At 46.6% G+C, this 18423-nt stretch overlaps 3 protein-coding genes across 6 annotated transcripts; 1 reads left to right on the top strand and 2 right to left on the bottom strand.

Annotated features, from left to right (window-relative positions):
- Positions 1-1764: 1764 nt before the first annotated feature.
- On the top strand, positions 1765-9207 carry per (period circadian regulator). Of its 4 annotated transcripts, none has more exons than XM_033382550.1 (9): positions 1767-1948; positions 3983-4122; positions 4185-5113; positions 5178-5534; positions 6063-8047; positions 8104-8367; positions 8440-8570; positions 8768-8960; positions 9038-9207. In XM_033382550.1, the coding sequence occupies exons 2-7, from the start codon at positions 4031-4033 to the stop codon at positions 8566-8568; spliced, it is 3756 nt and encodes a 1251-aa protein (XP_033238441.1). In that variant the 5' UTR covers positions 1767-1948; positions 3983-4030; the 3' UTR covers positions 8569-8570; positions 8768-8960; positions 9038-9207. The 4 variants fall into 4 exon arrangements, with proteins under 4 accessions (XP_033238442.1, XP_033238441.1, XP_001354548.4 ...); XM_001354512.4 differs by having other exon boundaries at positions 1769-1948; positions 8430-8570; positions 9015-9207; XM_033382549.1 differs by having other exon boundaries at positions 1769-1948; positions 8430-8570.
- A 2826-nt stretch (positions 9208-12033) lies between these two features.
- dyw (daywake) lies at positions 12034-13184 on the bottom strand. Its single transcript, XM_001354511.3, has 3 exons — positions 13039-13184; positions 12473-12977; positions 12034-12403 (listed from the first exon to the last, which is right to left on the bottom strand). The coding sequence occupies exons 1-3, from the start codon at positions 13103-13105 to the stop codon at positions 12163-12165; spliced, it is 813 nt and encodes a 270-aa protein (XP_001354547.2). The 5' UTR covers positions 13106-13184; the 3' UTR covers positions 12034-12162.
- A 1675-nt stretch (positions 13185-14859) lies between these two features.
- Spg7 (SPG7 matrix AAA peptidase subunit, paraplegin) lies at positions 14860-18249 on the bottom strand. Its single transcript, XM_001354510.4, has 7 exons — positions 17654-18249; positions 17134-17598; positions 16699-17067; positions 16103-16639; positions 15748-16018; positions 15153-15682; positions 14860-15080 (listed from the first exon to the last, which is right to left on the bottom strand). The coding sequence occupies exons 1-7, from the start codon at positions 17786-17788 to the stop codon at positions 14919-14921; spliced, it is 2469 nt and encodes an 822-aa protein (XP_001354546.2). The 5' UTR covers positions 17789-18249; the 3' UTR covers positions 14860-14918.
- Between the last annotated feature and the right edge of the window lie 174 nt (positions 18250-18423).

An 18423-nucleotide genomic window follows, 5' to 3' on the forward strand; every position in this document is an offset into this window, starting at 1 on the left:
TCAGTCCGAGTTCTTTAAATAATTCGACTTAAATAAATAAATTTTGCCGACCATTGCCCTACCTGCATCACATCCACATGACTTTTAATTGTCACCTTAAAGGAGGGAGAAAGGGAGAGAGAGCTTCTGTCGAGTGGCTGGCATGTAACTCAATTTATGACTGCGAAGATAGCTTCTATAGCTTAGCTGTTGACTATTCGTACCTCTAAGGGACCGGTATTGTCATGGTATTGAATAGATAGGTCAGTTTTGTACGCTTTTCTTCAGTGATAATCATTAGTTTTGAGTAATTTTACGGAAAACATAGACTTAATAGTTATAACATAATATATACATATGTATATAACATATATTTAAAAGTTTATAATTTTTCCACCTAATGGCCTAATTTCTTAGGATTTTATAATATTTTCCGATGTTTATTTGTATGTGTATCTCACACCAACACCAGCCGTTACACCTCGCTCCCTTGAATGAAAAAGAATGTGAAAAGAATTAAGCGCGTAATGATCCGATTTAATCCAAGCTCAGCAAACTATTAGATATAAATATTCTCTATGGTTTTGCATTTTCTATCACAGATGTTCGTCCTTTGGGGAGACGGTAGTGGGGATGGCATAATTTGGACACAAAATCCATTCAGTCTGATAATCTGGGAGTCATATCTAATAACTAATATATCTCTAAATTGTCTGAGTACCATGCTTAAAAAGTAAAATTGTGTTGCATAGTGTTATCTCTGCGGCTCACCTTTAAAAATGGCATACAAAGCATACATCTTGGCTGCAGTGCGTTTTCGCTTCTATTGCGAGTCTATGCAACGCCAAGGTGCATACTTTTTTGAATTGACACGTCATCGCTTCACAGAAACCTATTTGCGGCGAATATTAGGCCTATGCGATAGTCTTGAATTAAATGCTAGAACTGCGAAATTCCGAAAATCGAATAAATGAAGCTATCAGTCGGCTCCCACAACTTTGTACGGGGCTGGTACTCAGACTGAGTAATAGCACTCATTTCAGATTTTATTGAACATACTATCGGAGGATAAGCTGGAGCCAGAGTGTACGTAGTGTGTATGCATGTGGGTCGCAGCAGCCCTTGCCAAGGCATAGGGCGAAAGAGTGGCAGGTGGTGATGATGCTCGCCGGCTGCTCACGTGGCCGAAATGCGTGACTGACCCACAAAAATACTCCCACTTCCACGCAGGCATTCAAGCGCCCGAGCCCCGCAGAACTTGCAAAATTCGAGCACAAAGTGTTCTCAACGTGCCTTCAAAGCAGCGCCCATCCGAATTCTCACCCAGTGGACCAACCACCCCCAGTGCCTAATCGAAGCCAGATGCGTCGGCATCTTTTCCTGTCTGATTGCGCTGCTGCTTTTTAACCCACTGCCGGTGCCCGAGGGTTACACAGCCACATGCTGTGGAATAGAGGTTCATACAAGCCGATCACCAAATGACAACAATTCAGTTGTGCGGTGAAAAATGTTGGTACCGCATCTTGGAAAATCTCAATGCCAAATTATATACAGTTAGTGAATAATATTGCACCAGTTTAGCGAATGCTAACTGGACGCTACCTAAGGGTTAAGGCGAAACCAAAGCGTTGTTGCACATACATACACACAGATGTATACTGAAGCGATGAATGAATGCCGAACGATAAAAGCCGAGGCTGGCAATGCAGATTCGGGATTGCCGAAGAACGGAATGAATGCATGCATGCCCCAGAGCGAGTACGCTGGCGCCGCAGTGCACGTTTTCCACTCGGGTATCATTCAGTACCCGTTTGAATTTCCAACAAGTAGGTCGAGAAAAGTCGAGAAACGTCCAGGGCAGAACACCTACACTATACACCGCGCATGCTATCCAGATATGCATTTTATGGCACATCTACAATCTTTTTTTATCGGTGCCAGTTCTGAAGCTTAAGCAGTTCACAGTGAAGTAAATATATACATATGCATACATGTATGTAAATTCATACCGATCAGCTCTTGGAAAGTCCGATTGAGCCCAGGGCGAATACAGTGAGCCCCAACGCGAGAGACGGAGACGTCACGTTGTTGTATAAAACAATACCCTTGGCTGAGAGAACTGTTTGCATTATCATGTTTGCAAAATAAAAGCAAAAACGACAACTTACATAAACAAAAGTCGTTGTTTTTCCACTCGTAACGTGTTAAGTGTGTATTATTAAAAGCGATAGGCGACATGGCGAGAGCAAGCGAAATGCCTGTGGCTGGAGTGGCTGAGAGCGCCGAGTGGGAGATGGAAAAACGCCTATCCCAACCGGCTCCAGTTTGGCACGTTGGAAAAACGACATCAAAACAAAATGATATAATGCATTCATGCATATAGATATGTACCTAAATATACTCGTAAACTTATCCTACAACGACGAGTATCTTCTTTTTTTGGCAGTCCTCGCTGAATAAAACCAGTAAGCCTTATTGCGCACTGCGCATACAATGAATGGCAATGAACGAATGAATGGGAATCGACGATCGTCTCATTCATTACCATGGTATGCTGGGACATACGTACTCAGCTGTGACGCACATTCAAAGATGCATATGTATGTACATACATATGTAACTCTCGGCTTCAGCTTACCCTTTGGGACGCTCCAGCTTGCTCCCAAATACTCCCAGATGTCGCCTCACATTTGCTCGACCCGACACGTATGTACATGCGAAAAGCTCATAAGAGAATACCCGTGGACGCTGCAACAACCGGGTGCCACAACCGGATTCCACATTAATATTCCATACATACATGAAGTTTTACGAACAACTTAATTTTTTAGTGACAGCACCCTTAATTATAACAATGTGCGATAGTCTTTTGTACTTAGCACGAGACACAAATTAAGTTGTAGGTCTAGATGAGGAGATCACTTTCTCATAATTGGATATACATATATATTTATAAACACAATATACCACCAAAAACATTTTTAAATACCGCGATTTTATGACTGCGCACTTTCATGATTTTTACACGGCATCTGCAGCGCAAATACCCACAGAAATTTCTCAATTGAAAAAAAAAGTGCACGACCTTGCACACGATTTTTGATTCGCGACGATAGATGGAATATACCTGAAGAAATAGCGACCCAATAATGATGTTTTTTATCATTGTTAATGTTTCCTCTTTTCTTTTGTATGATATGGTTTTACTTATGAAGGTGTCTGTATTACCATGTAGAACGGAGCTTACGTGTCTCACGAACCGTAATATACCCCTGTACTCTTTGTGAGAAAAGCCCGCTAGAAATTCCATACAACGGGGCCCCACATCATTACCTAAAGCAATCATCTTAACTAGCAGTAGACTATGAATCGAACGGGAACGTTGTGAGCAAGATCGCGGCTATAAATTTATACCCAAACCCCAGTCAGCATTCGCTCCCAGTCAGCTCCCCTCCGCACAAAGGGCGCACACTGCACGAGGAAGAGTGTATGAGAGAGAAGAAACATGTAAGCGCTTGGAAGGCGTTGCGAATCCACTGCAATTGCATTTGTTCCTTTTTAGTATAATAATGATGATCCGAATCTGATAGACAAGAGTATGGATACAAAATTTCGTGGCTCCAGATCTTATGGTCTCTGAGAACTAGGCGTTAAACAAGACGGATAGGCAGACAAGGCTCCATCGCCTCGACTACTGATGCTGATCAAGAATATCGATACTTTATGAGGTCGGAAGTGCTTCCTTCTGGGTGTTACAAACATCCACTTTCACCAAAAATCTAATATACTCCTATATCCATTGCAACTGAATTCATTCACGCTTAAGGCCGTTCGTAGTGGAACTGGCAAAGCCGCAATGAAGCTACATCAAGTACCTCTATTGTTTAGTAAACGATGAATATTTTGTTTGGAATTTTTAAAGATCAGATTCGATGATATCATGCAAAACCGATTAAAAACCTAATCCTAACCCCGTATTTTGCCTTCTCTTATATTCTCTAATAGCCGAATTTCCGAACAAATCCTACGAGAGCCACAAAACACAGACACAATGGAAGGCGAGTCAACAGAGTCCACACAAAACACCAAGGTGTCCGATTCGGCCTACTCCAACAGCTGCAGCAACAGTCAGTCGCAGCGCAGGTAAGTGACCTCCAGCGTCTTCCCTCCCCAAAATCTAATTCACGTATCCATCTTCCCTACAGTGGCAGTTCAAAGTCCATGCTAAGCGGTAGCCACTCGTCGGGCAGCAGCGGCTATGGGGGCAAGCCCTCAATACAGACTAGTAGCAGCGACATGGCCATAAAGCGCAACAAGGAGAAGTCGCGCAAGAAGAAGAAGGCCAAATGCACACAAGCTCAAGCGACCATCAGTTCGTCGCTGGAGGGAGCCGAAGAGCAGCCGCACTCCAGCAGCACAGCCTGCGACCAGAAAATCCTGCATGTGCTGGCGACCACACAGCAGCTGGGCGACCAGCCGTCCTCGTTGGACCATAAGCTTGGCGAGCAGCTGGAGGCAAGGCACAATTGCGGGGTCGGCAAGGCGGAGCAGCCCCAGTCCTTTTCGCTACCCTGTCCCCTCTCTGTGTCCACCCTGATGCCGGGCATCGGCGTTTGCCATGGCGGCAACGCACCAGGCGGCAAGTGGGAGAAGACCTTTGAGTCCTGCAAGCTGGACACGGGCCCGGCTAAGACGGAGCGCGTGAAGGAGGACAGCTTCTGCTGTGTGATCTCAATGCACGACGGCATCGTGCTCTATACCACGCCCAGTATCACGGACGTGCTGGGCTTTCCGCGTGATATGTGGCTAGGCCGCTCCTTCATCGACTTTGTGCACACCAAGGACCGGGCTACGTTCGCCAGCCAGATCACCACGGGTATTCCCATTGCAGAGTCGCGCTGCAGCATGCCCAAAGATGCCAGGAGCACTTTCTGCGTGATGCTGCGCCAGTATCGGGGCCTACAGACCAGCGGCTACGGAGTGATCGGCCGGTCCGTGAACTACGAGCCCTTCCGCCTGGGAATGTCATTCCGCGAGGCGCCCGAGGAAGAGCGTTCCGACAACTACATGGTCGCAAATAGCAGCAACATGCTGCTCGTCATTTGTGCTACCCCCATCAAGAGCAGCTACAGAGGTAGGCTGTCAGCCTCTCCTCTCAGTAGTCTCTTTCTTACCGCCCCTCTTCTCTTTCACCACAGTTCCCGAGGAGATCCATTCGCAGAGGAGCCCCAAATTCGCCATCCGCCATACGGCCGCCGGCATCATCTCGCACGTGGACAGCGCGGCGGTGAGTGCTTTGGGCTACCTTCCGCAGGACCTAATGGGCCGATCCATCATGGACCTCTACCACCACGATGACCTCCCCGTCATTAAAGAGATATACGAGTCTGTCATGAAGAAAGGCCAAACGGCCGGCGCCTCCTTCTGCAGCAAGCCCTATCGCTTCCTCATTCAAAACGGCTGCTACATCCTTCTAGAGACGGAGTGGAGCAGTTTCGTGAACCCTTGGTCACGTAAGCTCGAGTTTGTCGTCGGCCATCATCGTGTGTTTCAGGGTGAGTTTCTGTATAGCTTTTATAATGCGCCTCCTAGGAAGTTCCAAGCAGTATTTCATTTCGTTCTTCTGGGCTTCAGATAGCATGGACATTATATTTGTATATTATCCGTTATAAGTCTGCTTTTGATATACAAACAAATATACATAGAAAACCAAATCTATCCCCAGGTTTTTTTAAGCGATTCGACGGCATTTTGTTAGCTTTAGTACAAAAGATGGGGTTCATCTTTCTTATAGGAAAAAAAATAGTAAAGGAAATACCATAAAAATACCGAAAAAGCGAAGTTTCGCTTATTTTAATGGGTTTTCACATCAAGGTCAATGAAGTTATATGCAATTTTGTTAAACTAGCTGAATTTCAATCAATTTAGAAAATAATATCGGCCTGGGTTGACATTTTTTTTAATCCCTAAACTATTCACTAACATGATTAAAGTTATAAAAGAATTAGAGGAATTATAACCTCTTTATTACCAAACCTGACCAAACTCTTTACTGATAATTTTTGTTGCTTCCGTGTGGGTAGGTCCGAAGATATGTAACGTTTTCGAGACGCCGCCCAACTCGGAACCGAAGATCGCGGAGGAGTTGCAGAACAAGAACACACGCATTAAGGAGGAAATCGTGAATTTACTGGCCGAGAAAGTCTCTCGACCCTCGGACACGGTCAAGCAGGAGGTGTCGCGCCGGTGCCAAGCCCTGGCCAGCTTCATGGAGACACTTATGGACGAGGTGTCGCGTGCGGACCTTAAGCTGGAGCTGCCGCACGAGAACGAGCTGACTGTGTCAGAGCGGGACAGCGTCATGTTGGGTGAAATCTCGCCCCACCATGACTACTATGACAGTAAGAGTTCCATTGAGACGCCACCCAGCTACAATCAACTAAACTATAACGAGAACCTGCTGCGTTTTTTTAACAGCAAGCCTGTCACTGCACCCGTGGAAGTCGACCCGCCAAAAGTGGGGTCCTCGGATGTGAGCAGCACCCGCGAGGATGCCCGCAGCACGCTTAGCCCCCTGAACGGCTTCGAGGGCAGTGGCGCCAGTGGCTCCTCAGGCCACTTGACCAGCGGCAGCAATATACACATGAGTAGTGCGACCAACACAAGCAATGCTGGAACGGGCACTGGTACGGTCACGGGAACCGGCACAATAATAGCCACCTCCGGGACCGGCACTGTCACCTGCGCCTCCGGCAACATGGACGCCAACACCTCTGCGGCCTTCAACATTGCCGCCAACACCTCTGCCGCCGACAACTTTGGCGCCGATACCTCTGCCGCTGACACCTCTGGCGCCGACACCTCTGCTGCTGACAACTATGCAGTCGACAACTATGGCCCCGGCAACTTTGGCGCTGAAAACTCTTGCGCCGATAACTCTGGCGCCGAAAACTCATGCGCAGATAACTCTGGCGTCGATAACTCCCGGCCCGATAACTCTGGGGCCGATAACTCTGCGGCCGATAACTTTGGGCCCGACAATTCCGGGGCCGACAATTCCGGCGCCGACAATTCCGGGCCCGACAACACTGGACCCGACAATTCCGGCGCCGAAAACTCTCGGGCCGAAAACTCTCGGGCCGAAAACTCTCGAGCCGATAACTCTAGACCCGACCACCCTAGACCCGACATCTCTGGCGCCAGCAATTCTCGACCCGACAAAACTGGACCCGACAAGTCGGGCGCCGAAAACTCTGCCTCTGGATCGGGATCGGGCACCTCCGGCAACGAAGGTCCCTCCAGTGGTGGGCAGGACACCAGAACCACCGCTGGGACTCCCGATTCCCCGCCCGTCTCACTCACCGAGTCGCTTCTGAACAAGCACAACGACGAGATGGAGAAGTTCATGCTGAAGAAGCATCGAGAGTCACGCGGGGACCGCCGTACCGTCGAAAAGAACAAGAACAAGACGACCAACACAATCGACTCGCTGAAGATACTCGAGTACAGCAGCACTGGTCCCGGCCACGGCACCAAGCGCGGCGGGTCCTACTCTTGGGAGGGCGAGGGTAACAAGCCCAAGCAGCAGCCCACTCTTAACAGTGTGGGCGTGGGAACGGGTGCGCCCGAGGCTCCCATCCCACCTGTCCACCCCACTCACACCACTCACACGGCCATCGCCCAGAGCAGCTTCTCGGCACAGCAAAGTCTCTTCCCCACCTTCTACTATATTCCAGCCACCCCGCTAGCCGCCTCCACGCCTGCACCGGGTGCGCTTAGCCCCACGCCCCGCAACCAAAAGCACCATCACCATGCCCATCAGCATGCCCCGAAGGTCCCAGATCAGGCAAGCACCTCACAGCAGGCGGCGGGACCAGCCGCAATACCTCTCCAGTACGTGGCCGGGGTGATGTATCCGCACCCGTCGCTCTTCTACACGCACCCGGCGGCGGCAGCCGCCACGGCCATGATGTACCAGCCCATGCCCTTTCCCGGAATAGCCAATGCAATGCAGCTTCCGGAGCAGCCTAGCACCTCGCAGTCCAACTACAGCAAGACCGTCTTCTCGGTAAGTTAGCTGGAAACCCATCCTACTAGTCAGCATCTAAATAACTGGTCCGACAGACTCAACAGGTCATAGTGGCGCCGCCGACGATAACAACGACAACGGCGACGACGACGCCCAAAACACAGGGAGCCTTCCACTCGATCACACCCGCCCAGCTGCAACGCCCGTCGTCACAGGACACATCGGTCAAGACGGAGCCCGCCTCGAATGCCACACCGTCACATTCGTCCAACAAAAAGAAGGCCAACTCGCCCATCGCCTCCGGTATAGGCGACTACAACTCCAACCAGGCTTGCTCCAGAAATCGAGCAAACGTGAAGGTAAGATAAGCGAACTTCTCTCTTTTGCTTTTACACAATCTGAAATACAAATATGCACAAAGAAATACACAGACAGCAATGGAAACAGCGACGACATGGACGGCTCTAGCTTCTCGTCCTTCTACTCATCGTTCATCAAGACCACTGATGGCTCCGAAAGTCCGCCCGATAACGACAAAGAGGCCAAACACCGCAAGTTGAAGGTGAGTCAGTGGGGGACTTGATTGGGTACTACCTGGCAATAATCCATATTCTCTGTTAGACCCACCCACTACGTCAACTAAACTGATTTAGTTTTCCTTTCGATTCATCTATACTGCTCCAAACGCACTCAAGCCGTGTGTCTCCTATTGCCCGATTATCCTTGTTCAATAATTTCCACACTTTGTATCAATCGCAGAATATAACCCGGTTGAGCAGCAAGATAATGGAGCACCCGGAAGAGGACCAAACCCAGCACGGAGATGGATAGCAAACACCAAAGCTGCTGCTGACCGACGTACATAACCGGGTACATAATGTGACCGACGTCGACCCGTAGGGCGAACAAAGCAGCATCAGCTAGAGCCCGTAGCGACCAGAGCAATGGATAGGTAATGCAGAAATTTCTCACAAATAAATATTTAGTAAACCTATTCAATTTTCAGTTCCCCTTTATCCAACAAACAAGAACACTTTACTCTTCACTGTGAAGAAGATCACCACATCAAGACGGAATTGAAGTTCATCGGTGTTGTATGAATTAAAAATGTTAAACGTTATTCTAAATTGTTGAATATTTGAAATATGTATGAAATGTCCTTTAGAATAAACACTGCGATGGTAAGCTAAGAAACCACATCATGTTGGTATTTCAACTCTTCAGAACTTCCCTGCTCTGCTGCGACATAATCGTTGGCTTTGCGGTGTCTTAAGTTCAGCTGGATGTCCTGGACTTATTTTTATTATATATTTTAATTTTAATATATAATATAGCTGGCTGACCCAGCAAACGTTCTTCAGCCATTTAATGTCTATGAGCAATTGATTGTACAATATTTTTTGTTTGTCGGCCTTTAGCCAACATAAATAAGCTCGATGGTTTGCCCACGCTCACGTGCTCACACATGCCCCGTATAAGATTATGAATTCAATGTAAAACATGGTGTGCCCAAATCTAAGCCGCAATCTGGGAATGCCGATGAGCAAGCCGTTTCTGATGCGCAACCCATACCATCGACGCATGTTTGAATTTAAACGCATGACAATAGGGACATTATTTGCTCGTAGTCGACTGCAATAGGGGTGAAGAATCGGTTTTTAATGCTCGATATACTTTTTGACGTTGTCTGCCATTTTCTTTGTCTTTCGTAATTGAGTTTCACGCAATTGTGACATGCTCACACGCACATTTTCATGAAGAGAGAGACATGAAGAGAGATGTTTAATATTGCCTAGTGGACTAGCAAGGTCTGTTTTGAGTTTATTTATGTGACAATTCCAATTATATCTGGTCTTAATTGTGAGGCCTAAGATTCTAAGTGTGCTGGTAGATTGGATGATTGTGTCACCGGTGAGGATTGTGGGCTTGCATTTTTTCGACATAGGAGTTGGCATTTCTCTGTAGAGAGGACTGAGCACGAGTGTATGCACCAGTCATCTATTTGGTTAAAGACTGTTCGGATGTTAACTGTGGGACTTTTTGGTTAAGTGATATATCAGTCTCGTTTTCTGGTGCTGTGGGGGTTTAGGTATTATTGGTAGGGGAATTTAGATGGAGTTTGTTCAAGCGGAATATTGGGGAGTTCGTCTGGGTTATAGATAAAATGGATTCCAGGATCGATTTCCGTTTGGCCTCCCTGATTACTATGTTGTTGTGGTTGTTTATGTTCCGTTTGAGTTCGTCTCTTTTGAGGAGTGTAAGTTTATTTTTCCACCAGGGGACGGTACGTGGTGTGGAAAAGGGGATATTTTGTGGGATAGAAAGGTGGGCACATTGTAGTGGTATACCACTATATATTATAGTGAATTATATATTTCCTGTAGAGATCGCAGCCAGCATTTTCGAGTTTAAAGAACGGTTTTGAGGTAAGGCTTGGGGGATATGGGTTTGCTCATTTGGTGGGGTAAGGAGATACGGAGGTTACAGGTTTTGAAAGACTCGTTTTCGAGGACCTTTGAGTACGATTTTCGTCAAAGTCTGTGCTGAGTGGAATTTGGGTATGGGTATGGAAGGTGGAGTTGCGTATGAAACGGGCTATGCCGTAAAATGCATTGGCGAAGTTATTCTTGCAATATAGGGTAAATTTAGAAGGGATTGCAAGTGAGTTGGGGTTAGATGTGGTAGAATAATTAGTTTGCTCAATACTAGAGCTTAGTATTCTTTATTAATATGGTTTGGTATTTAAAGTTCTTTTTCGCTGTTAGTTTAGTTTGTTAGTGAATTATTAGATAATAAAGCTAGGTTTGCATTGAGAGTTTTAGTTTTTTTGATTTTATCCTTAGCCTTGAGGTGTTTGGTGACCAGGTTATGTTTTTCTTTGTCCTTAGAGCGGCTTCCGAGTTTCCGTTCTGATTCTAGGATATTTTTGTGGTGGTTTCGGTAGTCTTAACAGATCCTGTGGTGTCTGTGTCCATATCCATTTCTTCTTGGGAGCTTTGGTCGTGATGTTGGGATGGTGTTTTTACAAAATTTTTATACAGATCCTTAGTTTGTGATTGGTCTTTTTTTTATTCATAGTATATATAGAAAAATAGGAATATAGGAAAATATAGTGCGGATCTATTGGGTTCCCAGCCACCAGGGCATCGAAGGAAACGAAGCGGCGGACGTACTAGCTAAGGAAGGCGTCGAGCTGGAGAATAGGAGAACCGAGAACGTGCCAGTCTCCCTTAGAACGCTGCAATGCGATCTAGAGAAGCAGGCTAGAACACAGACTGATAGCAGGTGGAGCAGTACCACCACCTGCAGAACCTCGAAGATAATGTACAACGAACGCAACGAGAAACATAGCCACTACCTACTGCACCTACCACGACAGGACTGTAGATTGCTAGTGCGAATACTTACAGGTCACTGTCTGGCTGCTGCACATGCAGCTAAGCTAGGCATCACCAACAGAGACAGTTGTAGGAAATGTGATGAACCTGGGGCTATCGAAACCCTGGAACATCTCATCTGCTACTGTCCGGCTCTCGTTCGCTCGTTCATATCCTATCATTATATGTTGATGTGACGTTGGTGTATCGAATGTTAGGATAATGAGTCCGGTTTCATGGAGTACGTCGTGTTTGTGTTTTGCCTTTTTTTAGACCCTTTTGGAGAAGTTAAATATTTTGTGTTCCATTGCTCTTACAACAAAATCGTGGAGTTTGGTGATTTTAAGAAGTCTTGTTGCCTGATCTGTATTTTTTATACAGAATATACCTCCCGGACACAAAAAAGGCATAAAATTGTTTATTATAAAGGGGGAGACGTTGTCGAAAGTTTTGTTATCTGTTCTATTTAATGTGATGTATTGCGGCTTTAAGAGAGAAATTTTTTTACCCACTGTGCGTGGAATTTCTGGTCTTTACAAGGTCCGCTCCCGCAACGGGTCTCTCTCTTTTCGGGTCTCTCAGTAGTGCAGAGCGTTAAATAACACCCGAAAGAGAGTAAGCGAACTACCTTTTATAAGGGCTGGTAAGGGTTTGTAAGGGCTTGCTATAGTATAGAATTTCTTATATTATGTATATTTTAATATAAAATCACTTTCTTTTTTAAGTGTCCACTCTCGGAGCTATATTGGTATACATTTGTAAATCTAAGAATAAATATTAAGATTTCATGGCTTTTTTTCCTGTGTGAATTATTGAGCTTTCACTATCAAAGAACTTTTCATACGGGATGTTGTCCCAGAGGTGCTGAAGGATGGCCCTGAAGGACCGGTCGCAGGCTTCGTTGATCTTGGGCTGAATGTCCGCCGCCAGGGCATCCCACTCATCGTTCAGAACCTTCAGGGTGCTTTCGCGGAGCTCCCTGTTGTCACTGAAGAGGTTGGACAGGTTAAAGTTACCCCTGGACATAAAATGGACAGCGTCATGAGATAGAAAAAATTGGAGGGGCCATGGGCGTTAAGTTACTCACTCCTTGACCTTGGTGACTGTTTTAAAGTCTGTGATATTGAGATATGTGTGTCCATCCCCATCCCCATGCCCTCGCTTTACTGGGTCGGCCACGATACGCAACTTAGCCTGCACCTGGCTCAGCTTGATGACTATATCCCCAGTGCTGACGATGGGTAGAATGAGGATCTTGCCGTTGACATCGTACTTGGCACGGACCTCCAGATCAGGCATGTAGAGCATCAGGACTAGCTTGAGTGGCTTGCTAAAGTCCTTCGTGAAACCCTTCAGGCTCTTGACCACCACCGAATTGGCCAGATTGTACAGCTTGGCATCGGTCATGAGCAAGTTGAACTGCAGCGATGCGGAGTGGCCTCCGCTCTCTACTCGCAGCGTTCCTAGGTCAATGGGCTCCAGGCTAGCCACTCCACGATCGGGTATGCCACTTTTGAAGGCCCGGAAGAAGTTCTGTGCCTGCTCCACGTAGCAGGTCTCATTCCCAAAGTGACAGCGCTCCAGGGGCCCAGCTGTGGGTAAGATCGAGTCAGACTGGCAATGGACAGGATCAGCACTTGTTGAAAAACTCACGGAATTCATCCACCGCCAGGGTCGCGATTATGCCTGCGATGAGAACTAAAACTATAACAAACTGCATTTTTTTCTCCGTCTTCCGTAATCCGTTTTCGTCGAGCGGCAATTGACAAACTTGAGCCAAATGCCGATGCCGGGCCTATTTATGCATCCTCTGGGCCTGCCTGAGAGTCAGCTCAAGCGCGATTCTGGGTACAGCTCGGTTTAATTGCTCGCCGATACCCGTATGGCACTCGCTTAATATTTAGCAGTGCGTAGCAACGAATTTAGTTTTCTTTTTAAGAGAAGATTCAGTCTTTTATCAATTATATCCATTACTATTTGAAAATATCAACAAAAGATATTTGTTTTATCAAGCAGCGAAATCATAGCAAGTCCCTCAATATGTACATACTCGTACATAGTACATAAATATGTAAGTACATATACATATGTGAAAATGAAATTATACTGACGAACGACTTGGTTGCAATGGACCCGCGATAAAACGAGTTTTATCCACTCTCCCATCCGCTGTCTGGACACGCATTGACATTTTTGTATTAGTTCAAATTAGAAATTCACTTGTACTAGTAAAGGCAAATCTAAATGCTGTAGACCCTGGTATTTGCGTAACTTAAATATAAACAAATTCTAAGTGCTGATTGCGTTAGTCGCGAGTGGCGATTAACTAGACGAAACCCTACAGCACCAAATCGAAACCATTTTCATAGCCAGAACTATCAAAGGATTCACTTACAAGCTCCAATAGAATCCAAACAGTTCACTTATAAGGTCTTCATACTGTGGTACAGTTTACCAATGTAATACTTGTATCTTTAATATATGTACTTATATCTTTAATATCCTTAAAACGGCTGTACCATTCCTCATAGACCCATTAATAACGGGACAAAGTCGGTGCAGTTCCGCTTGCAGCTTGGGCTAGCAGTATTATTTCTCCGTTTTATCCACTGATGTAAAATTTTTTTCAGTATGCTACCACAAAATCGAGACTAATGTACACTTTTTCTGACATGCAGGCGTTATATATAATCTAAATAATATTATAATCAATTATATAAAATTCACTATACTTTTCATTGTATACCAATGTTTTTGATAATAAATAAATGTTAAATTGTCTTGTAAAATGTCTTGATTTGATAGGTGTACCTGGAACACAAACGGTTTGCAGATTGTTTTCAGAATCATCGTATGCTTGGCTCCCCGAGAGGTTTTACCATCATCGTTGGGGACACGAATATCACAAATAGTCTCCCAGATATTGTAATACAAGCGAAAAGGCTGACGACAGCGATTCGTATAGAGGGAGGTTAGTAAGGCTTTCTTCGACAAATACGTGTGCAATCCTAGGGAAGGAGATGAGGCAGTATCGATTCAAATAGCTAAAAAATCTAGTTCCGGCTTTGGCGATCACTCAGACAGTGTGTGTAGGTTGACTTTGGCTCAACCAATTGACGGAGCATGTCAAGCTCTAGGTCAGCGGGGTGACTGTTGAATTAAACTCTTGATCTCTTGCCACGTCAGAACGATGACGATGATTCTACTCTAGCTAGTGTAGATTTACTCTATGCAATGTCTACTCGTAGACATTCGAATTGTCGGGAGACAGTGGCTTATGATTTGCGTTGCAAACGGGTCCGATTGATTAATCACTTTTGGATCCGTTTAATCACCCAATTCGGCTCGAAGTGTATCCGTTAAGTGTGTTATCGCCTTGCTCCAAGACGCGGCTAATTAGCGAGTAATGAACACAGTTCTAAGTCGTTTAAAAAGGTAAACAACTTTATTTACATTTATTGAACATGAACCAAGGGGTGCGAGCGGCGAAAAGGTGAGCGGCTTAGGTTGTGCAGCAGGCGACAAATGACTGCCTAGATCTGAGGTGTGTTTGTATCATTGCCAAGATTTTTAAGCGACTGCTCGAACTCAACGGATTCCACCTGGCGCTTCTCCGGATCATGAGGCGGCGGCCCAATCAGTTTTACAACCTCATCGTAGTCCAATGTTTCCTTTTCCAGAAGAGCCTCGGCCAACTGAAACAGGAGAAGAATGGGATAACTCGTCGTGGAAAGCTAGGAGACAGAAAGTATAAGAATTTAGCTGACCTTATCTAGCTTGTCGCGGTGTTTGACGAGTATGCCCTCGCTTATCCGGTAGGCTTCAGTAACGACACTGCGGGCCTCGTTGTCGATCGTGGTTTCCATGGCTCGGGAATAGGGTTTTGCGCCACCGCTGGAGTCCCCACCCTCGGACTCGTCCGCATCTCGGATATAGATGGGTCCTAGGATCTTGCTCATGCCAAACTTCTTGATCTGCGAATAGGCGATCTTTGTGACCTTTTCCAGATCGTTCTGGGCCCCAGTCGTAATGCGATTGAAGACTAAGTTCTCAGCCGCACGTCCGCCCAGGGCCATGCACATCTTGTCGAATAGCTCCTCCTTGCTGTACAGATGCTGCTCGCTGGGCGTGTACTGGGCAAAGCCCAGGGCCAAGCTGGTGCGCGGCACAATGGTAACTTTGAGCAGGATGTCCGAATGAGGCAGCATCCAGCCTACAAGGGCATGACCGGATTCGTGGTAAGCAATAACCTTGCGCTCTGCCAGAGACAACGCATGCGAACGCTTTTCAGTGCCACCTACGGAAGGAAAAGGATATAGGATATAGTCGACTTTGCAAAATTTTAATGGAGCTCTAACGCACCAACTAAACGCTCGACGGCGTACTCCAGGTTCCTTGTGCTGACCTCTGTCTGCGTGTTTCGGGCCGCATGAAGAGCGGCCTCATTGCAGACGTTGGCAATGTCGGCGCCAGAAAAGCCGGGTGTAAGGCGTGCCAGGCGCTGTGACATAGAGCTGGGCGGGGAGTCCAGCTTGACTGTAGACAAATGCTTCTCGAATATCTCCTTGCGCTCCTGCAGCGTGGGCAGGTCGATGAGTATGTGGCGATCAAAGCGGCCAGGTCGCAACAAAGCCTGAACAGAAGGGTTTTAATATTTTGCCCAATAAATCAGCCCAAAGGCCAAAAATCATTCCATGCTTCCCCATGAATCACTCACCTTGTCTAGAATATCGGCCCGATTCGTGCTGGCCAGCATGAGGACACCTTCCTTGGTGGCCATGCCGTCCATTTCGACGAGAAGCTGATTGAGCGTTTGTTCCGACTCCCCAGAGCCACCCTGGCCCATGTTCTCTGTGCCAGACCGCTGGCGTCCGATGGCGTCGATCTCATCTATGTAGATGATACAGGGCGCCCGCATCTTGCCCTCTTTAAAGAGATCTCGCACGCGTGCGGCACCGAGTCCCCCAATCATCTCTATGAATTCAGATCCGTTCATACTGAGAAAAGGCACTTGAGCCTCTGTGGCCACTGCTTTGGCCAGAAGCGTTTTTCCGCAGCCAGGCGGACCCAGGAGCAAGGCTCCGCGTGGCACCTTGGCGCCCAGGCGCTGATACTTTTCCGGCGTCTTCAAATAGTCAACGAACTCCTTAACCTCCTGCTTAGCCTCGCTGAGACCTGCCACGTCTCGGAATAGTACGCCACGTCCGCCGTCAAAGGGATCCACGAGTGTGAACTTGGCACGACCCATTTGATTCTGCAATGCGGGTAGAGATTGGTCAGAGATCTATAATTATGTCTGCTATACAAACGTACAAACGAGTCCATGCTGAGCGGACTCTTGATGCTCTTCATGCGCGTGGCAATGGACATGAATAGAGCACAGATGAGCAGCAGCATAAGGATGCGTCCCGTAGTGTCTGACTGGCGATCGTAAGTGACGGGTACACCATCCTTGATGCCCAGACGCTTCTCCACGTCGCGAAGCTTCTCCTCAAATTTGGTGGCATCGGCCACAGCCATGTGAAATATGGTTGAGGTAACTTTCCTGCCCTTGATAACGGCCCCTTCGTGAAGTATAATTGTTACCATTTCCATGTCGGGCCGTATGATCAGCTCTTTCACCTCGCCCACGGCCAGCATGTGATGCACAAACTCATTCCACGACACGTATCGCGTCGAGCCCTGTCCGCAGATAGAAAATATTATGTAAAAAGGGAAGATGGCAGTGAAAAAGTATAAGAGTGTTACCTCGGGCCTTTCCGACCGGGGGGTGATCAGCAATGAGAAGAATGCCACAAACATGTAGATGGTGAACAACCAGAGCACAGCCTTGGTTAACACTGAACGCATTTTCTCATCGTTCTCATTGCTTTTCTTTTTCCCGTCTTCACCAGGATCGCTGCTCGAACTGCTGCCAGAGGTGGCATCGGCCGATGACTGATCTGTGTTGGATTTGGTGGTGCTGCTGCTACTGTGAGATGTGGGCGCTGCCGACAGTGGTTTCTCCTTGACAGAATCGTCGTCACCGGACGTGGATGACTTAGTTTGTTTGCTGGCATCGCCAGTGTTGCTGCTCTTGCTGTCAGGGGATTTGTCTGATTTACCCATGCTCATGCAGCGCAGATGCATTTTACGCACCTCGTTCGGCGTTAGCTGCAGAGAGCGTGATATCAGGCCCACAACCGCTTTGTACTCCGCCTGCATCTTGAGAACCTGGCAAATAAATTTCGGATTTATTTACCTTTTTTCTCTGTTCCTGTCTTCTTACCTGTCGCCGGCTAAGCGGCAGGAGACGGAGCTCCCGCCTGAAGCCACAATATAGTTCTGTCAAATTTTGTATCTGTGCGAATTGGCGGGATCCGCCTTGCAGCAGACTTCTCACATGCTGCAGTCCCTTCAACATCGTTCCCAGAAGTTTTTCCCCTCTTGTGCACCTCCTGGCACACGAATACGTAACTTGATGTTATTTTCTTGAAATTACATGCAATGACTCGCAGGGTTGCCAGATCGCCGCAAAACGGTGACAGCAATGTCAGCTGTGCTGGTATTTTAATATACAGTTATTAATTCAGGCACTAGTGCCTGTATTGCACTTCACTTTAGGCTAAGGCCAGATGTAAAAACCTTACAAGAAAAGTAGGCAGTGAGAACGAGAGAAATTTATGCTATCGTTTGGATTTTCAGTCGATCTGGTGGTAGCGAAGCTGAGATTGTCGATTGTTAGACTTTGCAGATATATGTAAGTTTGCTAATGGCTGTATAATGGTCGAATTTCATTATTGTTCAATACCGGTATGGTATGAAACACAAACACAACGATAAATTTTTGTTAGTTCTAGTGGTTTGTTGTTGCCTCCAATTCGATAACAATGTCAGTCCATAACATTGGCACAATCGAGATTTTGATAGTTGAGCTTTCAAACAAAAAAAAAAGGTTGCTTTTTATTAAAAAAAATTTGTTTGATAAATCTTGGCCGGTTTAATAAGTAAACAATTAAAAGCGCCTATTTTTTAAATAAAAAATAATAATAATAGTGC

The sequence above is a fragment of the Drosophila pseudoobscura genome, chromosome X (genome assembly GCF_009870125.1).
Source record: "Drosophila pseudoobscura strain MV-25-SWS-2005 chromosome X, UCI_Dpse_MV25, whole genome shotgun sequence".
Taxonomy (NCBI): Eukaryota; Metazoa; Arthropoda; class Insecta; order Diptera; family Drosophilidae; genus Drosophila; species Drosophila pseudoobscura.

Coding starts and splice junctions, on each gene's coding strand:
- per (XM_001354512.4), top strand. CDS start 4,031: ATGGAAGGCGAGTCAACAGAGTCCACACAAAACACCAAGGTGTCCGAT. Junction 5,114..5,177: donor CATCAAGAGCAGCTACAGAG/GTAGGCTGTCAG, acceptor CTTTCACCACAG/TTCCCGAGGAGATCCATTCG. Junction 8,571..8,767: donor CCAAACACCGCAAGTTGAAG/GTGAGTCAGTGG, acceptor TATCAATCGCAG/AATATAACCCGGTTGAGCAG.
- dyw (XM_001354511.3), bottom strand. CDS start 13,105: ATGCAGTTTGTTATAGTTTTAGTTCTCATCGCAGGCATAATCGCGACC. Junction 12,978..13,038: donor CCTGGCGGTGGATGAATTCC/GTGAGTTTTTCA, acceptor TCTTACCCACAG/CTGGGCCCCTGGAGCGCTGT. Junction 12,404..12,472: donor ACAGTCACCAAGGTCAAGGA/GTGAGTAACTTA, acceptor TTTTATGTCCAG/GGGTAACTTTAACCTGTCCA.
- Spg7 (XM_001354510.4), bottom strand. CDS start 17,788: ATGTTGAAGGGACTGCAGCATGTGAGAAGTCTGCTGCAAGGCGGATCC. Junction 17,068..17,133: donor CCCGGTCGGAAAGGCCCGAG/GTAACACTCTTA, acceptor ATCTGCGGACAG/GGCTCGACGCGATACGTGTC. Junction 15,081..15,152: donor ACCGCGACAAGCTAGATAAG/GTCAGCTAAATT, acceptor CTCCTGTTTCAG/TTGGCCGAGGCTCTTCTGGA.